We start from the raw sequence: 17,582 nt of genomic DNA on the forward strand, positions 1-17,582 counted from the left end.
TTTGCTCTTAACCGCCTTTACTCGTACAAAAACAAACATCCCCTCCCCTTCAAACAAGTTCATTACAGTAACTATTTATTTAAGTGATTGTAAAAGAAAAAAACAAGTTGTATGACCCAAATGAGCAACTTAATTTTAAGTGGGTAAAAAGGATATTAACACTCTTCTCTAATAGGGCTCAATTTATTTATTTATTAATAAAGAAAATATTATTGAAAGGGGAGATGCTTGAGGTCCAAAAATAAATAAATATTAAAAATATATTGTGTTGCTATGCGCATGTCTGTTGACTGCTGCTAAAAAAAAATCATAACGATCCAGTGAGGGTCCACTGAAAAGTATTACCCTCTTCATTTTATGTATGTATTACTCTTTAAATTTAAATGTGTTTTGTGAATTAATATAACAGTTTTTATTTTAATATATTTTCAATTGTAATTTACTCCTGTGATGCAAAGCTGAATTTTCAGCATCATTACTCTAGTCTTCAGTGTCACATGATCCTTTAGAAATTATTTGGTGCTCAAGAAACATTTCTTATTATTATCATTGTTGAAAACGGTACTTGATTTATTTAAAACATAAATCATACTGACCTCATACTTGATGTCTAAAATAAGCTAAAATAACCCAAATACAGTACTGTTGTTTACAAGCAATTCCTTAGCATATCATCGGCACCCATGGCTCCAGAGGTTCTGCAGGCCTGTGATTCACTCCAACTGGACACGGTCCTGGATCTGGAGAGACTGACCGCATAAGTGTTCTGGGATTTTCTTCAAGCTGTGGATCATCACATTGCTTACTTTGCATCGTGATTACCTTATCATGCTTATCCAGTCAGCTTTTGTAATTTTTCCTTCTTCAGTTGATCCATCTCAGCGGAGAGGGGCCATTTGCACAATGGTTTGGGCTCATAATGTCTATGCTATGCATAAAACATAGACACAACCTTATATAGCCCTGTTTTCAATCTTTTGGAAGACTGGGGGAAAAAAACAAACCTAAAGCTGCACTTTTAGATTCCAGTAAGTTAAGCATAAATTGACATTTTTTGTTCTGCTACAAAGTTGCTTTAGCCGACTTCTCTCCCCCTCTTACTAAAAAAAACCTCAACAGTAATTATAGCACTTAAGCGAACCGTTATCAGCTTAAGATAAGACAATGTCAATGATGAAATGTGTGTTGGCTGATAGGGCCATGGCCATGTAGTTGGGATTGCTTCAAGCAGAACAACGGAGATAGTAGCTCTCAAGCCTAAGCAAACAAAGCGGGGGCTGTGAGCGCAGACGTGCACACGAAGACGCGGGACTGCATGTGAACCGTGCAGAGACAGCAGGGGCTCACACATGTCTTCAGCTGAGTGGAATGCACCGCACTATTTGCGTTTTGACAGCAAAGTAAAGCACACCAGGTCTCTTTAGGATGTGGAGGTTAGTATGCGGTGATCGGTGATCAGAGCTCAGCTGAGATTGATAGTAGACTGTAGTTGAGATGTTTGAAAGCAGTGGCACTGTAAATTGGTTCCGATGGACCCTGCGGCAATGGGCAAGACAAATGGCGATAAGTCACAGCCATTGCGGTGGATTCAGTGGCTGGCTCTGTTCCTGCTCCGTTTCATGTGGGGACTGTGGAATTCCAAGATCTGTGGTTAGTTTAGAGTGCTGAGAATGACCCCAGATTTTCCTTTTTTTGTGCTTCCAGATAATGGTTTTCTCCTGAGGATAGCATTAAACACTGTTGTATATGTGTTAACTATAGGCTTCCATTGCTTTAACCTGCAGCTACAAATTCATTTCCATAATTTGTCATAATGCTTGCTTTTGGCCTTTTTCCCATACCGTTACTCCCCAACCAGGTGCTATTACAGAGACCTTGGATAAAGTGGAACTGTTTTTATTTCAGTTCTGAGTTTATATAAACTTCCTGTTCTGTTCATTGTCCAGTTTAGCCACAGAGTTTTCTGTGTTCCAGCAAACTTTTGGACCAAACTCTTCTAATCCTAAAACATTAAAACAGTGATTTCTTTCTCTCTCCCAGTTTTGACATCAAACTGTAGACAGGCGCTTACATTAATGTGTGTGTGTGTGTGTGTGTGTATGTGTGTGTGTGTATATATATATATATATATATATATATATATATATATATATATACTTAAAACATGCAGAGATTTTATTTTTTAAATACTAATTATTTTATGCAATGATGCATTAAAGTGATCAAAATTTACAATAAAGACTTTCTTACATTTACAAAAAAAAAGTAAAATACATGCTGTTCTTTTTAAACTTTATAGTCATTAAAGAATACTGAAAATAATGCATCACAGTTATACAGCGCAACTATTTTCAACATTGATTTGGGACCCAAACATTTTTGTATTATTATCATTGTATTAGAAATTTATAGTGTATGAAAATAAAAAGCCTTTATGTTTCAGGGGTTCATGCAAAAGAATCATCATATTTTAGCATCTGTGGTATCAAACAGTTTGAAAATCCCTGGTTTTAGTATAATCAGTAAGATAATAAGATTGTGTGCATGAAAATGCATTCAGTGTCTAATGTAAGCATTTCCATCTTTTGAAGGTGCTGGTGAATGATTTTTTTCTTGTGGCGTGCCTTGAGGACTTCATCGAAAATGCTCGTTTGTTCATCTTCGAGACTTTCTGCCGAATTCACCAGTGCATCAGTATAAAGTAAGTACTTATGATTTTCATTGTAGTACAAAATAACTGCTGGATCATGTAACACATTTTGAAATACCATTTAAAGTGGACAAATTGATGGATAAATTGTTGTCAGGAATGAAAAAAAAAAGGTAGCAGGTCTGAAAATGTGTCCACAATGTGGGAACGCTTCCTGTTTCCTCTCTTCCATTCCCACTCCACTCTCTGATAAGTTTTTATTACCCAGTGTGCTAGAGGAAGCATGTCCAGAGACCGGCTGCCAGCACCTCAATCTCACACATGGAGACACGCATTCAGAACCAGACATCCCAGGCACATCCACCCATCTGTTTTGAAGCATGTCTAAAGGGTCTACATATTGGCCCTCGGGAGGATCTTAATGGGTGCGCCCCGTCTGTGGATAATACAGCAGATTTTTCTCTTCTAAGCGCCACTTACTCCGTTATTGTCTGTTGCGACTTCTCACGTCGTCGTAAAGAAAGTGCCGTTTGGAATTTTTGTCTGTGCTAATTCACTTAGAGCGCAACCGAAGAGGAATATTGCCTTAATTAAACCGATTAAAGAGAATAGTTAAGATAAATTTACAGTGATTTATGTTGTTCATTGATCCACACGGTTCAATTACCACTGACACGATGCATCATAGACTCTCCGGTCTGCGTTACGGCAGGTGTTTTATTACCACTTTACTCTGGTTGTACTTTTTTATTGCCTATTTTACGGTATTTATAAGGCATTGTAGGCTTCCAGAGAAGACATGCAATGGTTTCAGTCCCCAACATTTTCCATTGGTGGAAAAGAAGTGGTCTGCATGGAAAGAGAGGTTTGGGCGGGTGTCACTGGTTTCCCTGTGTCTGGTTCCTATTAGCCTTTCAGTGACGGAGTGCAGAGCAGAGAGGCCGCGTTGCCCTCCTGCCTGTTTAATGAGCTTTCATAACTAGTAGTCGTTGAGCATCTGTCCTGCATTCTTTTTCCCGCCACCGCCTCTGCGCCAAGCAGAAAGCACTTGACGGCAAACTGGAGATCTGCTAACAGGTTGCATCTACCTCTGGGGATTTATGACATCCTGTAAATCCCGAAAGGTCCATGTTCGTGAATGCACACACTCACCCGACACAATATCATATACCATGTTTGATGAAAGGAGGGTTTTTTTTCCCCAGCAGTGCACGTGCAAACATAGACAGACATTCAGAATCTGTTATTTCTCTTCTAAACGCACACCCGGCGATCAAAAAGGTTCTCGCACTATTTCCATGCTTCATTGTACAGCCTAATTGCTCGCTCACATTTTCTGAGCTGTATTAAACCGAGAAGGGCTGGAGTCAAGGTTGAAACATGGAATGTGATCAGGCTCTGTCCAAATCTCCAGTTGCAGATAGTCTGGAATTGATTTGGAGTCTTGGCTCTTTTTTGGCAGTCTCGTTGCAATTGAATCCATTTTCTTGTCAAAGGCGACAAATGTAATGCTGAACTAGGAAACCGAATTGTGATTGCTGTTTATCTGTTCATCTGTTCAGGTTAGTAGCTCAAAGGAGTTGCCTGAAAGACAGTGTTATGTCTGTTTAGAGGATATAGAGGATTGGAAAACATCCATTTTTGGTTTACTAGTGCATGTCATTGGTACATTACGCAGAAGGCCTCTGCAGCTAATTGTGGGCTCAAATGAAACGCATGCAAGTTTTGTAGCAGTTTTGTTATGTTTACAGTTGTTGGCCTTGAACGGGTAGGCAGAATATTTTTTTCCTGTGTTTTTGCCCTCAGCCTACACCAAAAAAAAGACCACAACTACAAATGGCTTTATACATAAAAATGTCTGAGAAGGCTCTATTTGAAATCTGATTTTATGACTTGCGCTTATGAAGGGATTTGTATTAGTCTCTTGCCCTCAAAAGTCTTAAATTCCCAATTTTGCATTCATTGGCCTTTATTTGAGTAGAAAGTTTGTGTGCATCTGATGAACATTTTAGTTGGATGTCTACGATCTTGTCATCTGTAAAACAATGTGATCTCTCACAGTCCACATTAATCCATTTTGCAGTTGATTTGTGGGGCCAAGCACATAGGAGACATTGTTGTATTCAATCTGGATGGTTTTATTTTTGGTAAAAAAATGTTTTTAATTCCCTTCCCATCGGGTTGGTATTGTTCATTTTTTACTCAATTAACAATTAGAAAGAGGGGAGGTTGTTTTAGTGGGAAGAGGGGAATACATTTTCCCCCAAGATATGAAGCAGAGGTCACTTCCAATGATGTGAATCTCTTTGTGCCTTCATATGAAAATATTTAACAATGCGTTTGTTTTAAGTACACCATGTTAAAAACCTCTTTAGAGCAGGTCAGCACTGTATGAATTCACAGCTGACCTTTTAGCTGTCTACGGATCCTGGAGTGGTTGCCTCAGTCCCACCGGCCTGGAATCGGAATTGGATAAATCAACTGCGAGGAGCCGGTACATGTAAGGGGGTTGAAGTGAAAACGATCCTTACCCTTCACCCCCTAACCCCAGAGGACCAGGTTTATTCCTGTGTAAAATGAGACTGCAGCGAGGGGAGTCAAGCAACTTGGCTTAAAACGCCATGTCAGGCACTTATGCTTGAGTGGTTCATTCACCCGACCTTTCTTTTCCATAATTACTTCTTTCAGCGTTTGTATATTTTTGGTTTCAGTTCAGACTTTCATTCATATTAGTGGCAAGCATGTGCAAGTACGACTTTTTTTCCTTCTTGTTTTAAAGTCAAACTTCTGGGTAAAATTAGATTAGTGTGTGTGTGGGCCATTTCATTGCACTGAGGCAGTGGTTGACCTTGGTCTCTGGTTTAGCTTGTCCGGAGGGTTAGCTCCCCTAAGAGGAAACTCGATCTTATTTGTTTTTTTAGTTGATCTTTGACTTTGGCTTGACTGACATGTGTCACCACTTAATCAAATCAGTGAAATAATATTCATTGTCTCTTGCATCACTTGCAGCACCGAGTTTGTCTTAGATGTTTATCTATCATGCAATTCTGCATTTCCATTTATTTTTCTGTAAAAGCTCACAATTTGTCTGCTTCATTTCAGACATGGTCTAGACCTAGATCTGTGGGCCTGTAATGGATGTTCAGCTATCTAAACTTCCCAGTGTCTTAATTGGTTTCCTGTTCCTTTTCGGTTGTAATTGTTCATCAGTGCGCCGCATGCTTCGCGGAGTGCTTTGGGGCTGGCGAAGAGCTTGGATTTCATGTCCCTGCTTTAACCCCTGGAGTCGACAGGCATTCCTTTTTCCCGCACCGAGTGTCACTGCTTGATGTTGGACATGTGTTAACCATCACCGGCTTGGAACTCGTGATGTGACAACCGGCACATTCGTTGGCGGTTAGCTCTTAAATAATGAGCTTTATGACCAATCTAGCCTGTCACGCATCATTTTCTAAGGGTTTCACTGGGAGTGAAATGATATAAGCTGTCATCTCTCCCTGTCTCCAGACCCATGCTGTTGCCACGGTGGGTGATTGAGTTAACCTTTCACTGCGAAAGCATTGGAAACCTGGTGTGTTGGCTTTACTTACAGAACAGAATGGGACAAGCCGGCTCTTTTTGACTAGCACGGAATGAGCTTAGTCGAAAAGAAAGCCAGCTGCGGTATTGTAGGATTTTGGATCAAAGAACACTTGAGCCCCTGCTGCCACCTTCCTCCCTCAATGACACATTCGTGGAGGAGACACCTGGCTTTATTTATGGATGGTTTTTCCAAAATGCCATAGGATGGTCAGTAGCCATGCAAGCCCAAGCTGTGTCATTTTATTCTTGTCTGCAAAGTTTGTTTTATCGTTACCTTGACCTCATATCCACGAAAGCGCAATGATGTAATTGTATTCCATATTTATGGGTTTCTTAGTACGATTAGAATCACAGATAATGCAAAGCATTTGTCACTCTTGACCAGACGTCTAAATGCTGAGGTATGACAGTAAACCCATTATCATCCAGCACTTTCGATCAGCACTTTAAACCTGCATGCACACACACTCCACAAGCTTGTTATATACCTCACAATTTTCACGTAATACCATCAGTGTATATAATGTTCTCCTTTTACCTAAGTTTGTCCTAATGGACTGTGTTTGCCTCGCAGTATGCTGGCCGATAAGCTGAATATGACTCCCGAGGAGGCAGAAAGATGGATCGTCAACCTCATTCGCAATGCCAGGCTGGATGCCAAAATCGACTCCAAACTGGTGAGAGTCTCTCATATTTTATTTCACTCTTGTTTCTCTGCCGCCCTCCTCAAATAGCGAACGATTGATAGATGCTGCGTTAGTGTCCTTTAATTAGTCCGAAAATCAAATTCAGCCTCTTTTGTGCGGGGATTATGTTCTGCTTTAATACATAAAGGAGAGGCAATCAATTACGTCAGTAATTCTGCCCAGTGCCCGCTTACTCACCATATCCTTCCTCGAGGGTAAGAGGACTGTCATTACAGTCCTGAAGGAGGGTCATTCTCAATATGGTGACAAACGTGTAGCTTTTACTTTTTTTAGTCATGACAAAGATTAATATTCTATTAACTTTCTAGAAAACTATATACATTTTTTTTTAAAATACAATTATATATATATATATATATATATATATATATATATATATATATATATATATATATATATATACATACAAAATAAGTAATAATTATAATAAGTGATAATATAAATAATTTTAAATGTATCATTAATGTTAAAAACTATTTGAAAATACAAGTTCATATGATGTTTAATTGCCATTAAAATGTGCACATGGTGATTTTCTCCCATCACGTAATACATTGTATTATATTGTTGCAATAAAAAAAAAAAAAAAAAAAAAAAAAAATTATATATATATATATATATATATATATATATATATATATATATATATATATATATATATATATATATATATATAAAAAATGTTTTACACTACTTAAAGTTTTGGGTCACTTTTATGTTTTGAAAGTAATCAGTAATATTGTGAAATATGATTTATCCAGCTTTTATTAATATGATATTCTAATAATGATCTAGCTTACTGCAATGTGCAACAAGTAGAGTAACATTATAACATAACTTTCAACACACTCAATGTATATAGTAGATTGTTTTGAGCAAGTAAAACAATGCTGTGTTATCCCACAATTTTAATTAGTTAAAAAAGTGACCTGAATGAGTAGTAATTCAGCTATTTCATTAGAATGAAATAAAATAATAAGATTTCAAACATAACTGTAATAAAGTTCAAGTTCAGGGAAGAACCACCAAACTGGCAAATGTTAAACATAACTTCAATCGTATAAAAAAATATAAACAACAAAGCGAAAGGACTGTCAGCGGCCGAATGCGGCATAATAAGCATAATAAAAGCTCCAGAGCTCCTCCATGGGGTTTGAGACCAGTGTGTTGCGCAGGTGTTTCTTGTTAGCATTCGCTCGTTCCGCTCCCACGGTTCTCGGCCCCGTCCTGCTTCAAACCACAGTAACGTTAATAAAACTTTTAATACATTCGCTCATCCATGAACATGATTTCTGCCTGAGTCCCGTAAGATTGCTTTCCATCGGCTGTGGAGGTGAAGATGACAACTTCCATGATTCCACACTCATTCGCAACGTCATCAAGCTACGCCTTTGTTATGGTTTTGAATAAGCGACCTCTAGTGGTGAAACTTGCATACTGTGCTTTTAATTTTCAGTAGCCATTACTCCAGTCACATGATCTTTCAAAATTATTATAATACGCTGATTTGGTGCTTAAAACCATTTCTTCTTATTATCATCAATTGTATTGTACTGCTTAATATTTTGTGGAAACTGATATATTTTTTCAGGATTATTTGATAAATAGAATGTTCAAAAAGCAGCATTTGAAATAGAAATCTTTTGTAATGCTATCATGTCTTTACTGTAAATTTTGATTAATTTAATGAGTTCATGCTTAATAAAAGTATTAATTTCAAGTTTTCTAAACTTTTGAGCAGTAATATATATAATGTTTGTGTGAAAGACTTTTTTTTTTTTGTCAATTGATCTAGGAACTTAACATGTCATAACACCACAAACAAGTAACGAGACTTCTGATCTCACAAATCACATGGCATTCTACTGGAATGACCTAGAATTAGCTCCTGTGTGTTTTGAGCTGACTGCGAGGAGGTTGTGAATACATGTCTGTGTGTCTGTGGGAACAGAAAAGGATCGGTGTTCCCTGAGTTTAGCTCTGACACTCTTTTCCTCTCCTCTTTCCTTTGGCAGGGACACGTGGTGATGGGCAACAACGCCATATCGCCATATCAGCAGGTGATCGAGAAAACCAAGAGCCTTTCGTTCCGCAGCCAAATGCTGGCCATGAACATCGAGAAGAAGCAGACCAACGCGAACAGGACTGAGGTCAGCATCTCTCCATCTCTTTTATCTGATCTCATCTCTTTTTGTCTTGAGCCCTGTAGTTTACACACACAAATGATCTATCCAGAAGAATGCCGAGCGGCAATCAGCCCAGAACTGTCTTTACACAGTGTAAACCAGTAAGAGCAGGTTTAACACAGCGAGCGCTTTCATCATGCCGTTTTTCTTCAAAGGCCTAATGACAAGGTAGCACAGCTCAGCCATAAAGAAGAAGGTCTGAGTCCCATGACTCAGCGCTGCAGAGTAAATAACGCTTGCACACAATCACACACACGCTCCATGGAGTTCCCTGCGTTTAGGAGTCACCACAGATGTTTTGCTTGGGGTCCAGTCGGTCTCCGTTTGATCTCGTATGTGTGCACTGATTGGCCCACGACAAACGTGCCCTCTCTTTTGTTTGAAATAGAAAGTTTCCAAAATAACGGCCTTTAAATGTCTCGGTCCCTCAAACCACGTCATTTAAGTGACTCGCTCGCACAAACACCACAGTGGCAAAGGTCATAACACACAGTCCTGTATTTTGATGTGTTTGGCCGGACGCAATTTAACGCAAACGGAAAAGGTGCGAACGTGAACTTGAACTGCTTGTACTTAAGAAACGACTGCGGTTCTGTAGTAGATGGTCTCAGTTGCATGTTCACTCATTTATAATGAACTCACCTTCATTTGTGTTGGGTAATGACATCTTTTGGCTCTCTCTTCCTCTCTATTCAGACTCCAAACTGGGCGGGTCAGGATTCTGGCTTCTGAGTGGATCTCTTCAGACCGTACGCTCCCATCTAACCTTCCAGCATTCCCATATTGCGGCCGAACATCCTGTTCTCCCTCTCGTGTCCCTCAAAGGAGCGAGACAGAGGCCTTATTTTTGAACTTGGGTTCAATGCATCTGGTATTAAATAAAAAAAAACAACCTTACAAAACCATCTTCACCTCATGCTTGCATTTTATTCCTGGACATTACGAATGGTGGTTGAGGGTTAAGTGGTTGTGATCTTTTGTGTAATAGATGAAGTTTTAATGTGCTCTGAGTCACTGAGTGGGATGGGGGGTTTTGTGCCGCTGCACATGCATGCGCCGTAATGATGAATGAGTGTTTAGTCTGCTGCGTTTACGGCGCTGTTATGCGAAGAGGGCACGGAAAGGTGATCATCCCGAACTCGCGTTGTCATTTTCAATGCCGCTCGTCCTCTTTGTTCGCAGACGGGCACGTCAGATGCGCTAGACAATCAACGTAATGCCTCTCCACCTTTCCCATCTCATCACATCTTCCGCGCACGACACCTACAGTCTAACGCTCTATACGTTTTCTATTTCCATCCCTACCGTTCGCAGACGCTGCAGGCTGGGATTCGAAGCGTGTCTTAATGTCTGCTTTGGCCTCTCTATCAGCTGACATGTTTATGGGCCCTGTCTCTCTGGACGAGTGAAGAGGGGGCTTATAGCTGCCACAGCGCTCGGGCTCCCAGCCAGACATCTAAAACAACTGACGTCACCTTTACTTTCCCAGCGAGCGAGCGAGCAGGCGGGGAGGAAGGGGGGGTGGGCTAAAGTGATTGGTTTACCGGTCCTGTGCCATGACACATTACGAAAATAAAACCCTCCTAGCCCTTAATTATCACATTCACCTTAGGAGTGCTGTCTCAGATGTTGTTTTAGTAAGACATCCAGACCAACAGCAGACGTGCGGCTGAGAAGGTTGTCCACCACAACGTCTGTCACTTCACTTAAAATAAATAAACAAACACCCAAACGAAAAGGTCAACGTAGGTTTTGGTTAAAATGGCTACATAATCTTTCCCTTTTTCGCATTGTTCATTGCTTTTCCCCTACGTGAAAAGGTTAAGGCATTTGTTCAAACACAGGCCACATAATTAAAATATACAACGCATGTTCCCTAATAAATTTTTGTCGGGATTATTCCTTGAGTCTTGTTTTCCAACTTGCAAATGCATTTTTACAAGGCAATGCCTGTTTTTAGAGTAGCTTTTCTGTAATATGAGCGATCATTGCAGCGTCTGTCCTAATGCAGAAGCTTTATATTGTCAGGGAATCACTTGTTTTGAATTTAGGTTTATGTATTGTATGCACTCAAATGATGGAGAAAGATTGAAAGTCTTTTAAGGGAGGAGAGCAACCTGATACAACTCTAGTTATGAAGGCAGGTGAATAAATACATATCTTCAATAAGATTTTTTTTAATGAGAAATGAAACTCTATTGTGTTGTACTGATGGAGACAAATAGCTGTCATATAATTAACATTGACTTTAGGAGAATTTCACTTTGATCTGAACATCAAAAGGCTCTCGAGGAGAGTGTCATCACTTAGAAATGACAAATGTTTTTTTTTTTTTTTCTGAGCAAGGAACAGAGATTCTGTGCGGACTGTTTAAAGTGCTGCCTTGCATAACACCTGTTTGTTATACGCAAGTCTATTGGTACCTGAATCAGGTGCTGCACACCTTGACCTAACCTGGAAGAGTTCTAGCTAACCTGAGCCAAACTGATAGAAGGGGGAAATACATTTTAAGATGAAGTCAGAGAACATGAAAAAAAAAAAAAAATGATATAAAAATAAAAGATTAAGTGCCACACCTAGTGGTCAAGCTGGGTAAAACATTTCTTGCATTTCAAAGCAATTAATGTCCATTTTGGCAAAGAAGCTTCTCAAGGAAAATTGCCTCAGCAGCACTCATTCTTTTTCTATTTTAAATAGTTTAAAAACTTTTTAAAACTCATTTTAATATCTTAAATGAAAGCTGTTATAATCAACCTGAATAGATTAAGTTGTATTAATGCTAATATATAAAAATAAAATTGCAGTCTTTTAAATTTTAATAGTGTTTACAGTTTCCAAACGTCAAACTGAGACATTTACATCATTATAACAGGGATAATATGAGTACAAATATTTTTCCTTCTCATAATGTATTATTTTTAATTTTCTGATTTCATTCATGGCTGAAAAAAAACCAAAAAACATTTTAACCATCTTAAATAGGTTTGCTGGTCTTATAGCAGGTTTAAACTGGTCTCTCACTCTGGCCAAACTAAAGTTCAGCTGGTTTATTGGGTCGCCAAACTGGTCTTATCACCTGAAAATTGCTCACAGAGACCAGTAAAGACCAGCAAAATTTTTGTTTGTTTGTTTTGCCAACAGGATGGAACAATAAAATGAAGATTGCAGCTCAGGTATTTGTATGCAGTATTATTAATAATTAATTGTATTTTATGTGAAGTTACTGTTTTTTATATATATGTCAGGTTTATGATTAGAGAAAAAAAAATTGAGTTAACTACAAAATTCACACTACTTTTAATTCAAGCCAATGCACTAGGACCCTGGGGAAGCTCATCTGTGTTGTATAGATACAGTAGGAGAAATTCCATTTGTCATCTTCTAAAACTTAAACAAGGAGGGGGAGAACAGCCCTCTCTCTGGCCGAGGGGCTTCTGAAAGTGCTCCGAAAAACCCCACAAGATCTTGGGAGTCTCCACGTGACAGCAGCGCCTATATAGCATCAGCACCAGTAGAGTGATACTCCATCACCAGCCGAGCACTGCAGCATATGCCACAGTTACACACACATCCTCATGCACCTCAAGGGTTTATTCTAGAGCTTTTGCAGACTATTGCATCCATGTGTTTTCTCACTCTGTCTAGGGGACGAAAGGACTAAACTTTTCCTGCGAGAGGGATGCTGGATGTTCCAAGTCCACTTTGGCAGTCGGAAGGAACTTGATGTATAGGCAAAGTTTCTCTTTTTTTGGACTGGACTCGCGCAGGTATATTTCTTTCGCTCTGTGCATCTACTTTTGAGGGCACCCATCTCGTCTCGTGCGCTTTTGGAAATTCGCTAATTCCTTCAGTTATTTTGAATGAAATGGTTCACTCGCAAACACATTGAACCATCAAGGTGTATTTTTTAGTCAAAGAAGCTCAAGTTAAAAGCTTTTTCTTTCTCCACAGACATTAACGAGACACTTTTTTAGTGTAAAAAGCACGTTTCGCTCTTTAAAATTACATTAACCGGTGGTGAGAAATGGTGTTTTCTCTATGTGTGACACAACCGAGTCCGGACTCCTCAACTCCCTGCTCCTCTGTGGGAAAATATACATATTGAAACCTCATATACGGACCTTGAAGGCTCGCGGCGAGTACCTTTGACGCTTTCTACCTTGAGTCGGGACAATCATACAGCCGCCCAGATGCAGTTTCGCCTGTTCTCATTTGCGCTGATCGTGTTGAACTGTGTGGACTACAGCCACTGTCAGACGCAGCAGTCTCACCGCTGGAGAAGAAACAAAAGAGGTGAGTGACCTGTGTGCGTGTGGATTTGATAGAAGCTTCATCTTATTAATTCACATTAGTCATTTAGCTGACGCTTCTAGATAGATAAACTTTCGGTAAGCGCATGACAGGGACAGTCCCACCTGTGTTACGCTGCTTCGTCACAAAAAAAATACCATGGTAACCGTAGCACGCTTTCTGAATCTTTTTGTCAATTTAACTTTTTGATGGAAGCGGTGGCAAGTTGCCATAGTTTTACAATTGTAAAAAAATGACTAGTTTTAACTATTTGGCGAAAATGTATCGTTACCATGGTAATTTTTGTAGAACGAGGTTCGGTGAGAGATGTTCTCGGATCATTTAATGTCACGTTTGAACGTAGCCTACAACATTACGGTTAATAACTGTTTAAGGTAATAGGCACCGCAACTTCTCGTAGCTTTAGTCACACGTATGTTGGCAAAACGTTAAAAAATAAGACGCTTTTATTTTTTTATCATCATAGATTGAGTAAATAACCTGTTAACGTTACTCGTCCATGCAGCCTTTTTGTTTTGTTGTATATTTTGGCATGCTGAACTGAATCCAAGAAAGCAGTTTTAGGACGTTTAGCCTACTGTCTGAATTTTAAAAAAGACAAGGGTTGTTGTACCTTCAAGATGAGAATTTAGGATTGGGATTGTGTTTCAGCATCTGTTCCTGTCAGAGAAAGCTCTTGGCTAGGCTATATGGTGTCTCCATTTGATGGTCCAAACGTGAAAAAAGCGTAACGTTATCTTTTTTTCATCGGCGTCATGTTTAACTAGCCTAACGTTACTACTCCTTTAATTTGTTGTAAATTACGGCGCCCAGAACTCCGTTTAAGAGCTTTAAAACGCACATTTTAGGTTGGTAGGGAACATGACATGAGCAATTGAGAGCCGGTTTAAAAAAATCAATAGCTCAGCAAGCTGAAAAGAGTGCGTTATACTTTCGTCTTCAGATGTTTCGTCCAGTTCTACTAAACGTAAGTAGATCTATGTAAGCTTTCATTCGATTATAAATTCACATATTTATCATTTAATCTTTAATGTTTTGCTTTGAAAGTGTTTAATATTCTAGAGACGGTTGGACGTGTTGGCGACGCCATAAAATAATTGATTTCGGAACGCAAAAATAATTGCTTTCGGAACGCAAAAATTGCTGCCATTAAAAAAAAAAAAAAAAAGTCGACACCCTGAAAGTCTATGAATAATCCACACACTTTACTGAAGCCTTAATATATATTTTTTAAATGTCAAATCTCATTTTGATTGTGATGGGTTAGTTCACATTTGCACGTCATGTTGTTTTGTAGAGCTGTGTTCATAGTATGAATAATCTCAAAGAATATGGGCAATTCATTCTCAAAGTACTGACCGTAGAACAGACCCTCACAGTGCGGCGCTGTCTGGTGGCCATTTGATGAGTTGAGCTTTCCTTTACCCTTTTCAAATGCACTGACCCCCCTCTTGCCCTAAGCCGCTTTTAATTGATCTCACAGACAGACATTGATTAAGCTTTGAACAACTGCTGCAAGTATAACAATCCACACTTAAGATCCCCAGGGATTTAACCCATCAGTAAATATAAGGGGTTGCCTTGCTTAGCCAATGCACATGGACATGGGGGGCTGCTGGAAGTCAAACATTTCAAACGTAACCGTCCCCCCTAAACCTTAAACTCTGGAACATCATTCATTCACTGCATGTGACAGGACAACCGCCTACATGTCTCCCAATTTAACTTGAGCCCAAATGAAGACACTTGCTGACACCATGGCTGATATGCGCTCTTAAATCCGCAGAGATGTAAATTGGGAGGCATTCGTAGATTTAATCATATGCATGGCATGCCAGGGGAGATCTGCTCCGGCTGAGAGCCCCAACCACTGCCCATCTGCAAATAATCAGTCAGACACTGTAGGGAACTGGCACACACAAGTTTTCAGCCCCTCTGTTTTTCTACAAGATTTGCGATTTCAGATACTACGTAATATCATTTTCTTAATAGGATCAGACTTGTTGGCAGAGGCAGACTAGTTAAGCATTTTCAGGAGGATTGAAAGATTTTGATGGAGAAAATGGTGGCAGAAGTGCATCTGGAGGTGAGCGGGATCCTTTGTACTGTATTTGTAAATGGTGACGCATCTGTAAAACATGCCTTAGAGTTTTGAGTTTGATCCTGCAAACTGAAAGGTGTGTGTACTATGTGGCTTGTTTCGGTTTGAAATGCCATTAAGCTTTTAGATGTGCTTCGTTCCTATATTTATCATGCTTATTGAGGGCTGTATCACTATTCAATTGAGTCTAAAACACTGAAGTGTTTTTCTTGCCCTTGGCACACTTGAGACAGCTTAATGTGCAGCCTTTTCTGGCGTGCTTGTGTGCACTACAATCCCACATCACCCCAGCGGCACGGTCAATCCTCTTGAACCTTGTTTTACAAGGCTTTGTCTTAACCACCCCACAAGTGTGTATATTCGCAACAGATACTCTACTAAAGCTGAGCAGACTGAAATCGAAGCTCAAATCATACTTTTTCTTGTTTTCTTGTTTTCTTGTGTTTTTGTTCGTGATTGGTTTTGTGTCAGCTCTTTGTATTCGCACAGCCTTCCTCATATGAATATAACAAAGCCAACAGAAAGACACATTAAATTTGCACCTCTGTACCCCCCATTCAGTGCTTTACAGATGCCAGTGAGTTTGCAATGATATCATTGCTTGGCCCAGGGGTAATACTTTTCATTTTTATTCTTTGGCTAATGATGCCACCTGCTGACTACATAAAACTGTGGGCTCACGTGCCAGCGGAGACTAGAGAACATTCTCATACAGGACTTGCGGGTTTGACAGGCCAGGCTCAGGAGGGGTGGTAATGCTTTTACCTCAGAGCTACTGCTCTCAATATGACAACTTTTGACTTTTTTTTAAATTGTATAGGAACATACAAATTTGAATTTGACCAATCTCTGTACTCAAGCCATCTACTTGCACTTTAAGTGAAACTCTGCACTACGGGAGGTTAAGGAGCGGCTAGCTCTGATGAACGGCCCGATTAAGCTCACAGTAATGGAACTAATAGAAGTCTGTTTCCAGAGAAACACAGTCGCGGTAATCCATGGGAAAGTGGAAGAGAGGAAAGGCTTAGCTCCATCCCTGAGCTCCTCAGCTTCACCCTGAAGGGATTAGGGGGAAAGCACCTGTATTTTAACACTATCGAACAGTTATATCTTAATCTGCTGGCAGCAAACGGCAATCTGTCCCATTATGCCTCAGAAACTGTATTGTATTGATAAATGTTTCATAAGTTTATATGGTTCATAGTTATGCAAATCCAAACCTATATGCGTTTCTTTCTTCTGTGACGCACAAAAGATGACATTTTGAACAATGTCTCAATGTTGCTGTTGTATTATTTTTTTTATTGCAATGATAGTCAATGTTTGCATACAGGTTTGGGACAATGTAAGGGTGAGTAAAGATGCAAGAATTTTCATTCATTTCATTCATAACTTTTGATTCAAGAGACATGGTGTGTGCAGCCCAATGCATGTAATTAGAGAATACATGTAAGAAAAAATGGCCTGAGTGGTTAAACTACGAGAGTGTAGGATGTAAAAGACTTCTTTGTTATTAAAATCTGTCCAGGAAGACGTTTAAAATGAGTAAGGACAGAAAGAACTGTTTAGAGCTACGCTTTCTACAAGTTTATGTAAGGTCCCAGGTTTATGGGTGTAAGTGTTAACGTTGGCTCTTGCTATGTTCGTGCCATTTAATGTCCTGATGAAGTGCGTGACAGGATGGGTGACTGCTCCAGAGCCTCTTTATTTAAAAAAAATAAAAAATAAAATAAAAACATTCTGACACTCTTCTTTTGGAAAATGTGACATTTACTTTCATTCTAATCCATAATGGACGGGATGTTTTATGAAATTGATGTTCATTTAATTTTGTCAAGTACAGCCAACTCTCTCACCCAGCCATTTATTCCGCTGGCCAGGAGTGACTTTTTTATTCCAGCAGGTTAGACGGTGTTGGGTGTGTTCGCTGTGTCCCTTTCCTGTCACACCATTGCTTGCCATCGATCTATGGTGTGATCGCTTTGGAGAATCTCTGAGAATTGAGTGTGCGTGAGAGTGAATAGCACTAAATGAAGAGTTTGATC

At 39.5% G+C, this 17,582-nt stretch overlaps 2 protein-coding genes across 4 annotated transcripts in view; both read left to right on the top strand.

The window, feature by feature from the left end:
- eif3ea (eukaryotic translation initiation factor 3, subunit E, a) overlaps window positions 1–10,031 on the top strand; it is a 47,316-nt gene extending 37,285 nt beyond the window's left edge. Inside the window, exons 10-13 of the mRNA XM_079893860.1 lie at window positions 2,592–2,701; window positions 6,807–6,909; window positions 8,955–9,089; window positions 9,822–10,031. Coding sequence (XP_079749986.1) covers window positions 2,592–2,701; window positions 6,807–6,909; window positions 8,955–9,089; window positions 9,822–9,857 — 384 coding nt within the window. The 3' untranslated portion in view covers window positions 9,858–10,031. The remainder of the gene's footprint in view (window positions 1–2,591; window positions 2,702–6,806; window positions 6,910–8,954; window positions 9,090–9,821) is intronic.
- Window positions 10,032–11,648: 1,617 nt separating this feature from the next.
- rspo2 (R-spondin 2) overlaps window positions 11,649–17,582 on the top strand; it is a 58,328-nt gene continuing 52,394 nt past the window's right edge. Inside the window, exon 1 of one of the 3 annotated variants that reach the window (XM_079893880.1) lies at window positions 11,649–13,418. In XM_079893880.1, coding sequence (XP_079750006.1) covers window positions 13,316–13,418 — 103 coding nt within the window. In that variant the 5' untranslated portion in view covers window positions 11,649–13,315. Of the gene's footprint in view, window positions 13,419–13,829; window positions 13,849–15,501; window positions 15,523–17,582 lie in introns of those variants that run through there. The other 2 variants (XM_079893882.1, XM_079893881.1) reach the window with 2 other exon arrangements.

The sequence above is a fragment of the Squalius cephalus genome (genome assembly GCF_949319135.1).
Source record: "Squalius cephalus genome assembly, chromosome: 15".
Lineage (NCBI taxonomy): Eukaryota > Metazoa > Chordata > Actinopteri > Cypriniformes > Leuciscidae > Squalius > Squalius cephalus.